The sequence below is a fragment of the Diadema setosum genome, chromosome 16 (assembly GCF_964275005.1).
Source record: "Diadema setosum chromosome 16, eeDiaSeto1, whole genome shotgun sequence".
NCBI lineage: Eukaryota > Metazoa > Echinodermata > Echinoidea > Diadematoida > Diadematidae > Diadema > Diadema setosum.
The window spans coordinates 26,505,837-26,521,636 of NC_092700.1; the positions used below are offsets into that span (position 1 = coordinate 26,505,837).

At 38.5% G+C, this 15,800-nt stretch overlaps 1 protein-coding gene across 1 annotated transcript; it reads right to left on the reverse strand.

Annotated features, from left to right (window-relative positions):
• Positions 1–3,862: 3,862 nt before the first annotated feature.
• Positions 3,863–6,608, reverse strand: LOC140239758 (myogenesis-regulating glycosidase-like). Its single transcript, XM_072319579.1, has 3 exons — positions 6,394–6,608; positions 6,334–6,361; positions 3,863–5,614 (listed from the first exon to the last, which is right to left on the reverse strand). Exons 1-3 carry the CDS (start codon positions 6,606–6,608, stop codon positions 3,863–3,865), a joined length of 1,995 nt encoding a protein of 664 aa, XP_072175680.1.
• Positions 6,609–15,800: the final 9,192 nt, after the last annotated feature.

The window sequence follows — 15,800 nt, forward strand, 5'->3', positions numbered from 1 at the left end:
ATCAAGAGTCAGTTTTATTCAAACGCTGAGTCTTACTACCTCAACGAGCAACTGGCATGAACAAATGAGCCTTTCGCCCCATGAAGTTCAGTTGTCAGATTGTCAATTTATGACCGTGAGTCCATAGTTTACACTGTTACATTAATGAACAGAGGAAATGTTTATGAAAGTGAAGTTACTGCATTGAGGTGGATTATTTGGTGACTAAGCGTGAACGGAGGATGAAATTAGCTTGGGAACCAAAGCAGGTTGTGTTCATTAGTAATTGCAGGCAATTAATTACATAGTCAAGTTTTCAATATCGTGTACTACAAAACGTATGGAAACAATGCAATTTTTGAAAACGATTCTCAGGCCGTGTGATATTCGTCGCGCGAAAAATAGCAGCCTCTATACCGGAGATTTAGGTATCATGCATGCGGTCCCTCCCACCTCGGATTTGGGGAGGGGTATAACAACACTAAAAATGTCGGCTAATCTCGAAATGATTACACCAACGTGTTCAATACAAACATTGAGTGCTCGTTATACCCCCATTCCACGTACAGGATTCCATGCAATATATTAGGTGCCATGTAAACAAATGATACACGATCATCAGCCCAAATGATTTCAGAGAGGGCAAACATACGCCAACCAACAATAACATGTAGATCCACTGAGCTGAACTTTGATTACTCGGTCATTGATGCAAGATACTCCGGCCTAAATTTGCAGGCGGACTGGGCCAAAGAATATCCAAAACACAACAGGAGACATTCAACATAATTATTCATAGTGCATGTAGGGCCTCACTTCTGGATGAAGTAGAACTTAACAAACAGCAGGGAGACTACGATAGTAGAACGTGTACACTTGCTATCCGGAGTAAGTCTCTTGAGTGTTGCCACTATTCTATACGAGATGGCCCTGTCATCATTATTACCTCAACATGACAATACTCATCAACACATAGAGTTGTAAGGGACATCCCCGGGGATATCTTGAGTAAAATATCTTGTCCAAGGGCGCTTGCAAACCAGCACTTGAAGGAATTCGAACTCGAGATCTTATCGTCTAAAAGACAAGAAACTTATCCACTAATATGCGACAGTGCCCCCAAAAAACAAACAAACAAACAAGCATGCCAATATAGGGACTGTTTTGATGTGTTGCTGGGTTCAGCGCGATAATAAGCAGATTGAAATTCATTCTCGAAAAATAATTTCGGTACGAATACATAATTACCTGTCCTATTTTTAGAATCATAATTTTGCCTTTGATCTCAGCGACAGATTATTTATAACACGCACACACACACACACACACACACACACATGCACATACACGGGCCATTGAAATATTCGAATATGAAATTTGGTGGCCCGACATTTATTTTCTAGTGGCCCTGGGCCATCGCTAATGTTGAGCCCTGCATGTGAATAAACAAATAAATGAATAAATAAATGAATAAAAAAATGAATTTATATATATATTTATATATATTATATATATATATATATATATATATATATATATACATAATTATGTAAATAAACATATATATATATATATATATATATATATAATTTATTTATATATATATTTATACAATATATGAAGAGTTTGTTTGCAAAAACCGATAAGTCCATATTTGCCAAATGGAGATATTTGCGATTAAAGGTCAAGAAAAATAAAGAAAATAATAAGAAAATTTTTGCTTCTTTTGACCATAACTTCAAAAACGTTTTTATATGTAGTGACCAATATATCATTTAAAAGGTATTATTTTGTACTTTATGACAGAGATCGTACTTCAAAATCTTCAAAAATGGACTTATCGGTTTTTGCAAACAAACCCTTCATATATATTAGGGACATCATACAAACAAACAAAGGAAGAGACATAAATGCAAAGTACCAAGCACTGGTAATTTTTAATTATTATAGCCCAACACTGCTATATTGTGTAGGCTTATTGCATGAAAAGATGTAGAAATTTTTAACTAACACTTACGGCGTACAAACGTTTCATATAGATTATTCCATCACTCTAACGATATGTACGAAAAAGAAGAAGTGTTAGGACGAAAGACATTATTTCTGAATTGCTTATTCTAATTCCGCTGTCCATTCGAATAATCGCGACGTTGATCCTGTCATTCACAAATATTCACTTTTTAATTGGATAATCACTAGGCTAATGTTCATTTGGATAATCCTTTTCAACCTCTATTCAAACACATCCACAATGCCACTGAATTGGTAGGACATGGGACCATACAGCTTGCATCATTAAAAACATTAAAACGCAAACTATCACTGTTTTGTATACACACTTTATATCTTTTAGCGTATAATCAAGACACGTGTTAGAGTGAAGGGCGTGTCATGCGATAAAAGTAAATATTTATTTTCTTTCCAGAAAGATAATAATCAGCCTGAAATCTTCAACAAGAGCGGCGCGTAATGAATTCTTAAGATAAACAGCCACTTCGAGTATATAGGGGATCTTGCGTTCCTTTTATCAATATGCCGCGGAAGAGTGGACAGTGTGATATTGCATTGATCGATGTACATTGCACGTTTGTCGCGTTTCATTTGTATGATTATCACTGTGTGTCACTGCACTATATTCATCATTAGATAATGAAGTATGATGTGAATACATATAAATGCCAAGTTTATTTTCTGCCAGGACAGGTAAATACGAAGTTTTACGTGTGCAAACATGGACCAGGCAACTGAATGTTATAATTATCCATCCAGAAACACCCTTAGTTTGTGTTAAAGCAAAATCATCGATGAAGACAGATTGCTTCATCTATTTTCATACTTCTGTTAATTATAGATAAATGTGCAGATCGTACAGTAAGAAAGTCGCAATCCATCCACATAGAAGAGAGGTCGAGCGACGAGAATTTGAATATCATCACACATTTCGAGTACTTCTGAAGTTTCTTGGTTTCGTTGCATAATACCACTGTCAGTCCAGTTGGCTGTAATATTGCATTTTGATGATTGATGATGGTTGATTCGTTTGCACAGGAGTCTGTGATTCTTCAATAGCAACTACAATGCAGCTACTAAGCTTGAAGGCGCAGTGCGAGTACAAAATTAAGAAAATCCGAACAAATACAAACAGAACAAAACGAATAGAAACCAATAACTACAGAGACAGCCTTTCATTCTAATCTAATTTATCATCAAATCATAGAGATAGTGTCATGTATTGTTATTTTGGGCACTGCGCTCGCGTGCCGTGAATTACGGCACTTTCAAAATTCTGAATCCAATTAAGTACAGATGCAGAAGTGAACCAGCAACATTATCCGTCATAAATATGCCCTTGAAATTAACGGCGACACGTTTAATGTACCAGACAGCATTCTCTGTCTCTCCTTTCCTTGATTAACCATTTGTGTGCTTGAAATGCCGAGTGGAATCAACCCCCCCCAAAAAAAAAAACAACAAACAAACAAACAAACAAAAAACAAACAAACAAACACCATAACGTTGTACACACCGTCCAAAATATCTGGCACAGGAACACTATTATCAGTAGATTGGCTTTTAATGATCGTCGATCACATGATTATACCGGAAAGCGTTTCTCAGCAGCGATGTCGTCGAAATAAAGCGATGATTTTAGTTCGCAGTGAAGCTGGATCGCTAGTTTATAAAGTCAATTATGTGTAGCAAATGTTATTAAAAACCACAAAGGCCTATCTCACAACCTTATACTTTGTTTATACTCGTTGCAACTGTCACCTCCTTTAGGCAGTTATCACTTGGCAGCTAAGCCCCCCCCCCAAAAAAAAAAGTACAGTTTTGTTTAATGTGTACAATCTTAACAATGTTATGAAGTTGTTTTCTTTACAGACTACTGTTCCTGTCTTGTGTAATAAAGAACTTCATGTAGCTCGCAACTGACACTTTCCAACCACTTTCCCCCGTCGACAGTAACCCCATGAGTTTCATCAACCCACTGACCAGCCGGAAGGTATACGTCACGGCTTCGCCCTTTATCTTCAAGGATGGGCGCCACCAACATGTCGTCTCCGACGAGGAACTGGGAGTCGACGGTAAACGTTTCCGGGTCATCTGGCGCGATCCACCACAGAGGGCGAATCAGTGGTTTTCCGTGCGGAATCAGTTCTTCCTCTGCCAGCCTCACGACCTCGGGCGTGATCACGTTCTCATGGAAACTGGTCCAGGTGCGCGCAATGTCGGTGACCGCCGGGTCGGGAAACTGCCAGGGAGAGATCGAGTACTGCATGGCAGGAAGGAAAGCGGTGATCTGCAGCCAGCGAATGTAGAGCTCTTTGTCGGGGAAAATCCCGAAAAAAGGGTAGCCGTTACCGCCTATCATATCGGGTAGAACGTAAGAATACCCAAGGACGCTGTAGGTGAGCGCAGTAGTGATCAAGGTTTTAAGTCCGTTGTCCCAGCCCCACTTCGAATCCTTGTCCATCATACGCAGGAAAGTGGGTTGCCGCTGATTTTCAAAGGATGACCTGACTTCGATTTGCGAGCCAAGCTGCTCAGCAAGTTGGACCCACTTCGTCGTGTATTCACACGGATTCCTCAGCAGCTTGTAGGTGCGATGGTTGCCAAGGTACTGCGTCTCGCCAGCGTCAAATTTGAACGAGTCAATGCCGAATTCTGCCTGCGCCTGCTTCAGTCTTGAGACAAACCAATCAACGGCATCCGGATTCGTGGCATCAAGCATTCCTGCGCGCGGACCATTCCACCAGAGAACCTCAGCCGTTGTCTCGTCTGCATTCTGCACCCAGTAACCGCGGCCGTCGCCTTCTATCCACGCATCTGTATTTTGATTGGCGAATGGTGTTATCCACAGCGTTACGCGAAAGCCTAGATCGTGAAGGTCTCGAATCATTCCAGCTGGATCAGGGAATTTCACCTCATCAAAGATGAAGTCTCCGAAGTTCCTGTACGAGTAACCGTCATCAATTTCAAGCTGACTGTTGTTAAATCCGTTGTCCAGGATCTCGTGTGCGAAGTCTAGAATGATGCTTTGGTTGATAAACTTCTTATAGCGCGCCCACGTTGACCAGATGGGGGACCGAATCATTCTAACATCCGGTAGACCTGTTGGCTTCTTCACAAATCTATTTGTCATGTACTCGTGGATTCGGCGGACGTTCTCGGCCGTACATACTCTGTAGTCTAAAATGGGAGGCGAGCTGTCCGGGTTTTTGTAGGAAGTGTAGGTATCTTCGTCCGAAGGGTACGCCCCTCTGAAGCAGATCTTGCCATTCTGCCTGTGGTTGATGCTGACGTAGAGGGGGGTGCTGCGGGAAACGCGGATCGCCACGCCACTCGACGACACCCAGTAACGCTCAACCAGAGAACCGTACCATGTCGGGTCGCGATAGATATTCGCCGACGCGTAAATCCTCATTGGCTGGTCCCATTCGTTTAGGGGCCAGTGCTGGTTGAAGATGGCACCAGTGCCATACCAGTAAGCGTCGTCAATGTCGTAGCAGTCTTGCAGGACAGTGTCCGTTGAGGTCGCACTCCATTTGAAATGATGACAAGTGACGTCATCATTCCCTTCCTCACTCACCTCCAGTTTTGCTTCGGACTCCCATTCTTGGCATTCAATAGCATTCTGTGGAAATGAACGAGATGGCGGAGAGATTCCGGGGATATTGTTAGAACTTCCGGATTACAATTGTATAGAAAAAACAAAACAAAATAAAAACATATATGTATCGACCCTGCGGAAGCATCACTCACCTCTACAGAGGGAGATAAAAGGAGGCCAGCTACACCCACACATTAAGGCATGATGACTCGTTTTGTCATTTTGGTCGGTGCATTTGCACGAATACGCTCAACTGAAGCAATTTTTTCTTGTGCATATACTGGATATTTCAACATGTATTCTACGGACAGTATGCTTCTTTATAATGTAAGCATGATCTTGAAATGATAATGTCTGCAAGGAGCGCAAGAAGTGAAAATGAATTTCGTGGTCAACATTTATATCATAATTCTTCAACAATTTCTGTTCCGGCTATTATTTCTAAGATGAATAATCTATCAGAGGTTTATATGTTGACCTACCGTGTATGGGAAGCCAACACAAGATACTATCTCTGTACAGTGGACTGTATAGTTATTGAAAAAATCGACGGATAGAAATTCCGTCCTGCTATCTCAACTTCACTATTGTACCTTGAAGAGTGTTGCTGTATCTTATCTATATACATATAAAGAACGATCAGGCGAGGTTGACGGTGTGTGTGTGTGCGTGTGTGCGTGTGTGTGTGTATAGTACAATCGTGTAATGATAATCGAAAAGTATAATATTGATCAAAGGGCAGCAGAGACCTTCTTTCTCTGAGTCTTCTCCCTTTCCCTACCTTGTCGCTGGCGGCGCAGGGCATGATCTCCTCGTCGAGTGTGACACCAAGCTCCCCTCTCAGCAGCGTGACGTTGGAATATCTCGTTATCTCGATTTTGCTTCCCGCGATAGACGCGGCGTATTTTCGCGGCGGTGGTGGCGGATCTTCGGGGAGGAGGACGCCACACAACACCGCAGCGACAACGGCCGCCGTCAACAATCCGACCGCGATGGCTACCATCAGTGGTTTGGCCATCTTGAGAATGATGACCGTTTCTGAAAACTGAAGAGACACAGAAACAGGCCATCTGAATAAGGAGTATATCACATGCAGTACTTGGATCTATACCTGCTTATAATGACAGAATATCTTCAATGGAAACACCATTTGTGGCTGTCTTTACTAGGGTAATTCCATCTAATTTTGCCTTTTAGGACCCTGTGCTAATTATGTGTTGTTACAATAACACAGTAAAACCAACACAATGCTGAATTATCTCGACAAATCAGACAGTATAGATGTTTTTGAAGAGTTGATCGTGCATGTGTCTTTGGATGAGACTTGTATTAAAAGAAAGAATGTTGGTGCAGCCCTTGCTTTTGAACAATATAATTATTGTTAGATTCTCTCTCTCTCTCTCTCTCTCTCTCTCTCTCTTATTTTGGTACATTATATCTGGGTCGGAAGAACGAGGGATGCAAAATAGTATGATGGCTTAAAATGATGAATCTTTTGCGGAAGGAAATAGGAGCAGAATTGTGTCTTGTATATGTAGAAATCTTTGAAGGCTTCCGTGGTGGTAGAACGTTGGGTGGTAGAAGGCTTCACGGTGCACCACGTATTCTTTCTAGGGTAAGTGTGTGGCCCTGAAAAGGGCCTACCCAATCTCCTACATGTATAGTAGGAGCTACAATCAGGTGAGTTTTATATATTTAAAGTCATTCTCGGGTTTGTAAAGACGAACTCAACGAAGAAAAGGCAGAACTGATGCAAGTTTGTAGGTTTTTTTTTCTTTAAATAAAAGTTCATATATAAGTCAGTATCTAGCATGTCAATGGGGTTTTGACTAGGATTCGACGCTGTTGTCGGAAAGGGGCAGCGATAGAGATTTCATTTCAACACTATCAATTGCGATGTAGCATTGGGGAAATCCGTATTGGATAAATCATAATCTGCCAAAAATATATCCCAAGATTCCCATCGATATTCATGTGAGTAATGATCAAATTTAGTATAGTAGTCTTGGCATTCTATTCAGACAGTATCACACTTTTCCATACATATATCATAACCAATCCCACTGAAAGTTAAACCTGTATAATAGTTAACTACAGACATACATGCATTTTGCTGCATACGCGTTGAAGGATTAACTCACCGTTGTAATGTGAGCCGCACTGTTATCTCACTATTTCGCACAAGTAGACCGTCAAAATCAATGCCTTATAATTAGTTCATAGTATACTAAGCAGCATTTTTCCAACCTTGTCGGATATCTGTGTGGAAAACACATATACAGTGGGCAATACAAAACGTTGTGACAATTTCAGTTACGGTTATAATCATTTATGGTACTTCCTCACCTTGAGTTTGAAGCGCTGTTCGAAATTCACATTTGTTATATCAGCAACACTTTATTCCTGTATGACACTGACCCTAATTTACACAATAGGCTCATCTACCCTATCAGTAGCCTGTAAGACTTAGGGAGTAGATCTTGTTTATATGCAGATTAGTCGAAAGGAGTGATAAAGAAGGCAAAGGTCAGTGCACAGACTCACTATAATCAATTAACCATTGCCGTTACGTGCAACAGTAACCCGTGATCAAAATGTCTCTCAATTCGCGCTGCAGTCTTCTGGACAGCGATTAAAGTGATGGTACAGTATTGGTGAAGATGAGGATTGGGTTTTTTACTTTTTGAGAGATCTCAACAAACCACTTACGAGATAAAACAGAGCAAATCACTTAAAGAGGAATTCAAAGTTGCTTTGATGAAAATCAGTTTTGGAATGGCTGAGACATCCAAAAACAATTCAAAAGGAAAACAAAATCAAGGGTGGGTCCTATCTTTTATTGGGATTGCTCTATTTGGGGTATCTCAGCCATTTTAAAACCAATTTTCATCAAATAAACATTGAATTCCTCTTGGAATTACATCCCCTATCATATTTCATAGGATGTTTCTCGTTATTTCACCCAAAAATGTTAGAAACCTGAAGTTAGGTCTTAACGAAAACCATATAATCCCTTTGACTGAGGAAGACAAACGAAGAGTCGGAAGTCATTTGCGTCGGTGTTTCAGTTCTGAAGCTTATCTCACATAAGTTTCAATGTTAAGTTTACAGTAAACTCAAAGATAAGAATAATCGGCTCAAAGAACGGCGAAACTAAAGAAATGAAGAATTTTACTTGGACTAGACAGCAGGTTCTGATTGTAATTAAATTGAAAATATAACCCCTGATAGCCTGAAGCATATCGCAAACAGATGAGAAGTATAATAGAAAGAGGCATCCGAATTTGCATTCCTTATAGTTTAGTTTTATAGTTCTCGGTGTTTCAAGTTTATTTCATATTTCCACTTTCTCAGTGATGGGATTACAAAATGATTGACAATAAAACAAAAGTACAAAATATATACAACCATATCTTATGTTTGAAAAAAAAAAGACAAACAAACATTACACACAAATATGAATGGTCGTTATCATCTGAGGATATCACAAATAAATGTCAGAAATATGATGGGGCCTACATAAAAGCAATGATGCTTGTAAAAACTGTAGGTTCCCGAATTTATAGGCGTGAAATTATACGGAGAACGGACATGTTTATCTCGACCAACTTAAATTGTACCAGTGCAAAATCAGCATTAAAAACGAACTATCGAACCACATGAATACTTTCGTATCGCTTACACGAGACTGTACATTTTTCGCCGTGTTTACACACACAAAAAAGTGCTATAACGGTATCGTTAAATAATTTGGAGCTGCAGACAAAGACAAAAGACTGGTGGTATTAAAAAAAATGTTGCTAAGAGCCGGGTAGTGTGTATCCACTAAGTAATAGCCGTTTTAGTTTACGTTTGAAGGTGAATAAGGATAAGGAAGAAGTAATATCTTGAGGGAGGTCATTCCAGTATCTGGGTCCAGTAAACATAACTGTTTTCTTTGCAAAAATAGTGCGAGTACGGGGAAGGTGATAAGCGTCACTCTGACGAGTGGGGTAGCAATGAATAGAGCGATTTCTTTTGAACATGTGAATAAAAACAGATGGTAATTCATTAGTTGTTAGTTTTCTACATGAAAATTCCAAAATTATAATAAAATAGGTCTGGAATTTTCGGAATTCTGTTTTGATGAAAAAAAACCAGTTGGTATGAGCAAAATATCCGGCGTGGTTTATAATTCTTATTGCACGCTTTTGAATACGAAGAATGGAATCTAATAGTAAATTGATTGCATTTCCCCACGCCAAAATTCCATAATTAAAGTGTGGAGATATTAAAGAAGAATATATACTCTGCAAAATATAAACAGGGAACAAATAATGTTTAAGCTTGTTTAAAATTCCAATATTTCTGGACAAAATTTTACTTACAAAATTAATATGAGTCTTCCAGGATAATTCTCGGTCAATCCAAAGCCCTAAAAACTTTGCGTTATTGACCTGCGTTAAACATGTATCATTTTTTATTTTGATCTCATGTGGAACAACATTCAAAGAATTACTGAATACCATATGATAATTTTTTTCTATATTCAGGGATAATTTGTTGGCATAAATCCAGGATTGCACAGACCTAAGCTCAGTATTCATCATATCAATTAATGTATTAGGGTCTCGATGAGAACAAAACAAACTTGTGTCATCAGCAAAACAATTAAATGATAAAATTGGCGATGATTTTTGAAGGTCATTTATGTATAAAATAGATAAAAGTGGGCCCAAGAGGGAGCCCTGTGGGACCCCACATGAAATAAGTTTTAACTGCGAATCATAGCCGTTAATGTTAACAAATTGCTTTCTATCAGTTAAATAACTCTTAAACCATTCGAGAGGTGGCCCGCGAATTCCATAATGATACAGTTTAGAAAATAAAATTTCGTGATCTATCATATCAAAAGCTTTAGAGAAATCAAGAAAAACTCCAATTGTATGCTCAAAATTATCTATAGCATGAGCTACCTTGTCTATAAAAGTAAGTAAAGCATAGGTTGTGTTATAATGTTTTCTGAAACCAAACTGAGAATCTGATAAAATATTATGATTTGTGAGAAATTTCAATAACTAACCTTTCAAGAATTTTAGAGATTGAAGTCAATAAAGAAATTGGTCGGTAATTATTCACCAAATCTTTCTGTCCCTTCTTAAAGATAGGGACAACTTTTGCAACTTTCATTTTATTGGGGACTTTACCATTAAATAAAGATTGATTAAAAATGTATGTTAAAGGAGAAATGATTCGATTAAAAACATTTTTAAAAGAAAATTTGTAATTCCATCATATCCTGAACTTTTTTTTTTATCGTTTAGATTCTTGACGATATCAACAATTTCTTCTCCAACAATTATAGGTTCAAAAATATTGATTGAGGATTCCTATTACCTAGATATCTATGATATTCAGTTGGGGATTTCGGGATTTTACTGGCAAGATGTGGACCAAGACTTGCGAAATATCTATTAAAAGATTCCGCCATGATAACCGGATCGTTAATCTGCCGGCCGTCCGCTGAAATATATTTGGGAAGATCAGTATTGGTTTTGTATTTGAGTGTCTCGTTAATCACCTTCCACGTACTCTTCACATCATATTTATATTTAACAAACTGTCGCGAAAAATAATTCCGCTTAGCAACACGTATCAAGGATGTCAATATACTCCGATATCGAGTTTCACGGGAACCCCTAAAATGTGCACGAATGAAATTCGAACCGTCATTTAGCAATATATATGCTGAATGGTCGAAAGGTCAAAAGGAGGGAAATTTGCGTTTAGAACCATATTCTTGACGGCCCGATATCTGACAGCATACATATATTGAGGCTTATTTATTATGGCACTCCCACGTACCAATATTCGTCTGTAGGCCTACCGCTGACGTATATCACTTGTCATTGTCTTCAGCAAGCTACGTTTCGTTTTGCTGTATAATCAGGACCTCGTTGAAAAACAACAACAACATCTACGTGCGTTTAAACGTAAGGTTTCTATAGCAACGGACTATGATTTATTAACATATTAGGCCTATACATTGATGTATTCGGTCGAATTATCAATAGCACACATCAACATAATATTATGTTTGTCTCAAAAACTCACAACAGTTGCAATATGCGACAATGTAAGACATTCTGTATTGTACATAAAATCGTTGTGTTGTGCAACAGAAAGACTCAATCTATTAATATGATTTTGGTGTGCTAAATATTTGGAGTAGCGTTTCAAGTACAATTATTGGAACCTCATCTATGATTCGTTTTGTATAAGGTTCTGTACTTCCATAATAGATTCTGGCGAGCCTCAGTATAATTACCCACAATATTTTATCTTTGTTAATGTAATGCCTGTCCTGAGAAATAATCGTGCATGGGTTGGATGGGTACGTTTTACCTGGGCCTTGCCCGATATGACATCAGCTATAATCATGCTGAATTCCGTCTCTCAATCTGAATAATAGTCTGTGTCAAACGCGTCTATAAAAGATTTTGAGGGGTGACTGGCCACAGGTTTGGCATGTTGTTTACGAGCAGCATGCTCTCTCATTTATAGTCCATGGGCCAAGAGCCGAAAAATGGGTTGTTGGTACCATCCGAGGTGGCAAAACCTTTTTGGTGTCATTTTGTTTGTCGGACATAGATACGCTTATCAAGCTATGATAGCATTTCCAAATGAGTAGCTTAGTCATAATAAATGAATTTTTAACCAATTTGGTCTCGTTTTTATATCCCTATACTTCTGAATCGAAACTAACCGCTATACAAAGACGAGCACTGCCTTCTGTATGTCCATGGAGCTACTAACAGAGCTCCATGGTATGTCCACAGGTGTTCTGTTGTAAACGCGGTGCGCTTAGTCTTTATTCAAGGCAGCGAAGGGAATATCCAAAGGGTTATGATGTCCACTTACAGCTGTCACGCGGTGCGCTTAGTCTTTATCTAGACCATTGTACCGTTATCATATCTCAAGTTCCTAATAAAAGAGATTATCTATACTGTTTTTATACCACCCTCTCAACAAATACATCAGTTTTAAACAAAAAACACTCTGTTCATTTCCAACATTATTAATTATAATGTATTGCAGTGTACCGGTACATTGTTTTTGCATTATCTTTCATTGTTGGATGGAAATAAAGCGACACATTATTAATTATAATGTATTGCAGTGTACCGGTACATTGTTTTTGCATTATCTTTCATTGTTGGATGGAAATAAAGCGACATTGGCGTGGTATTAGCGTTTTCACCGTAGCGTTTTCACCGGAAAATGATAAATAATTGAAAAATACGCTAAAATTCACGAGAAATTGCTTTTTGTTGTTGTTGTTGTTGTTTTTAGATAAAAGGATATACACTGTATTATAAGCTTTGGATATTCCTTTCGCCGTCTTGAATATTAGACTAAGCGCTGTGGACATCATAACCCTTGGATATTCCCTTCGCTGCCTTGAATAAAGACTAAGCGCACCGCGTTTACAACAGAACACCTGTGAACATACAGAAGACAGCGCTCTTCTTTGTATAGCGGTTGGTCTCGATTCAGAAGTGCAGGGATATAACAACGAAACCAAATTGGTTTAAAATTCATTTACTATGACTAAGCTACTCATTTGGAAATGCTATCATAGCTTGATAAGCATATCTATTCCCGACAAACAAAATGACACCAAAAAGGTTTTGCCACCTCAGATGTTACCAATATCTGGCCTGGCCCATGGACTATTACACCTGCACTGATATGAACTGTTGTCCCAACTTTTTAGTATCTAAGAATCTGAATCTGTAAGTCAAATTAATGTTTTGTTTTGTTTTGTTTTTGTTTTTTTATTGTGAAAGAATCTGTATCCCCTCATGCTTATACTTTGAAACACTTTGCTAAGCAGGTGTGATGTACTGCATGGTTCCCGGCAGTCTGATAATGCTGGTTGCTGTAACATTCTTTTCATGTACAATTCAATTCAAGAAAAGAGTTGACACCTCAGGGCCTCATTTCAATGCGTAGCCTGTATGGTTCATCCAGGTCACGACTAACGTTATACCCATTCCTTCTCAAGCCACAGCTGCCTTGTTTTCATCTTCACTTTCATTTTTCAATTTATTTAACAAACAAAAAATATCCCTTTTCAGCTCCCCCCCCCCCCCTTACGTGGTTTTCTGTGATGGTGTGTTCGCCTCGTGCTCGGGGTTGCTGAGGGGTATAAGAGGAGTAGTGGCAATGCCACTGTGGCGGCTATGCTCTTAAACTGTATGGAGTCCATCGGGCATACAATGATCCTTGTATTTCAACTTAACTTTAGCCAAAACACAGTACGTAGGTCCATGGTACTAGTATTCTGTGCACTCGACCCGTTGTGCGCTCTGTACGATGAGTGCACCTCCCTGGCGGGTGCGCTTCCCGCTATGGTGTCGTTTTTGTTTTTGTTGCTTTTTTCCCCCTTCGCGACTTTGGCGAGTGGGGGGCGTTCCACTCCTGCGGACGCTGCTTATGATGATCAATGATCGAGCAAAAACATCAAAAAAGAAAAAAAAAAGAAAAAAAAGTAACCATTTTATTTTTTCACTGATCTCATCTCGTTCTCATTCTGTCTGCAAACTTGAAATGAATAGAAAAAAATGAACACTTATGTATATATGGAATAGTCTTCAATTACGTTAAACAGATATTTTGTTTCATTCTCTTTAATTTGAGTATAATTTTGTTTGATGTGTTGTAATGGTAGGGATGGGGTTGAAGAAAGCTTACGATGAGGTGATATTCGGGAAAGTTGGTAGTATTAATCAGTTATACGTTTATTATCTAAACTCTCTTATGAGATGTTCTGTATTTGTTATTTGTTTTTCTTTGTTCTTCTCTGATTTCTTTTCCATTATTCTCCTTCATGACATTCCCAGCGAACAAAATATTTATAATTGATTTCTACCTCGTAGCTTGGCCAATGTATAGGCACTCACTGTTAATACCAGAAACTAGTGTAGGTGTATACAGTAAACATTACAGTTCTATTCGTGTCTCCCTTCGTCTCTCTCCTTCTCTCCTGACCCCCAAAATAACCTATACAAATCTATATTGATTGTTTGAATTATGCACGTGAATATATCTCGTATGAAATTGATATTTTTTGAATATCAAGGGTGCTCACTCACTCAAATGCAGTCTGTTGTTAATCCATGCTGATATTATTGCTTATGCCTCGTTTTTTCTTGGCAGAGCAGACGCAGGCCACGGACGTGTGTGCCCAACTTGATATCATCGGCTATGTCTTGTCTGCGTCCTTGTTGTTTCCCGTGTCTGGTGTGTGTCTCATGTCTATGTTTCATGTGTGTGTTTCTTGTATGTGTTTCATGTTTGTGTGTATGCGTTTCTCTTTCTCTTCTTCCAGGTCTGTACATTCCCACATAACTACAATCTCCAGGTCTAGGTCTAAGTGGAACTCTTGTCGATTCCGGTGTGATTTTCTTTATACTTATGGCTAATCCAACATTTGTTTTCAACTCTGTGAACGATGATGAATTTTATGATACAGTTGGGCGCTCTTTTACGTCCGCGCAGGAAAACAAAACTTCCACCTAATATGAAGCATACATATCGAACAAACTTAATGCTTCGGCACAAGAATTTGAATATAATTTTGATCCCCAAGATCCTGTGCAAAGTTCATCATGTGTTTATCTGACTGTAAACCAGTATAAACAATATGTTATGAATAGTGATGATGATAATTTTTTGTTAGCTCATTTGAATATACGAAGCATAAGTAAAAATTTTGATAAGTTGCGATTATTTTTAGAAAACTCTGGTAATAACTGTTCCGTTATAGGTCTGACCGAAACATGGTTGACTCCCAATATAAGTCATTTATTTTCTATATCCGGCTTTGATTTCGTGTACAGAAATAGAAAAGAAAGAATGGGTGGTGGTGTGGGTTTATACATCTCCAACAAATTTGAATATTCTATCCACGAAGAACTGAATGTCATGACTGATGTAGTTGAATCTCTTTTTCTTGAAATGGCAAACCCGAATGAGAAAAACATATTGATTGGAGTTATTTACAGACCCCCTGGATCGAATCCGAATGATTTTTTGTTGTATATACAAAATTTAATGCAGAACTCTATTTTTACAAATAAACATGTATATTTAATGGGTGATTTTAATATTGATCTTATGAAATGTAACTCCCAACATATTTCGCAAGAATTTGTAGAAACGTTAA

What these genes read in the sequence shown, in the direction of transcription:
- LOC140239758 (XM_072319579.1), bottom strand. Translation starts at nt 6,608, where the DNA reads ATGGCCAAACCACTGATGGTAGCCATCGCGGTCGGATTGTTGACGGCG. An exon ending in ACACTCGACGAGGAGATCAT is followed by an intron (nt 6,362 to 6,393) that starts GCCCTGCGCCGC and finishes AGGTAGGGAAAG; the next exon opens with GGAGAAGACTCAGAGAAAGA. An exon ending in CTCAGAGAAAGAAGGTCTCT is followed by an intron (nt 5,615 to 6,333) that starts GCTGCCCTTTGA and finishes TCATTTCCACAG; the next exon opens with AATGCTATTGAATGCCAAGA.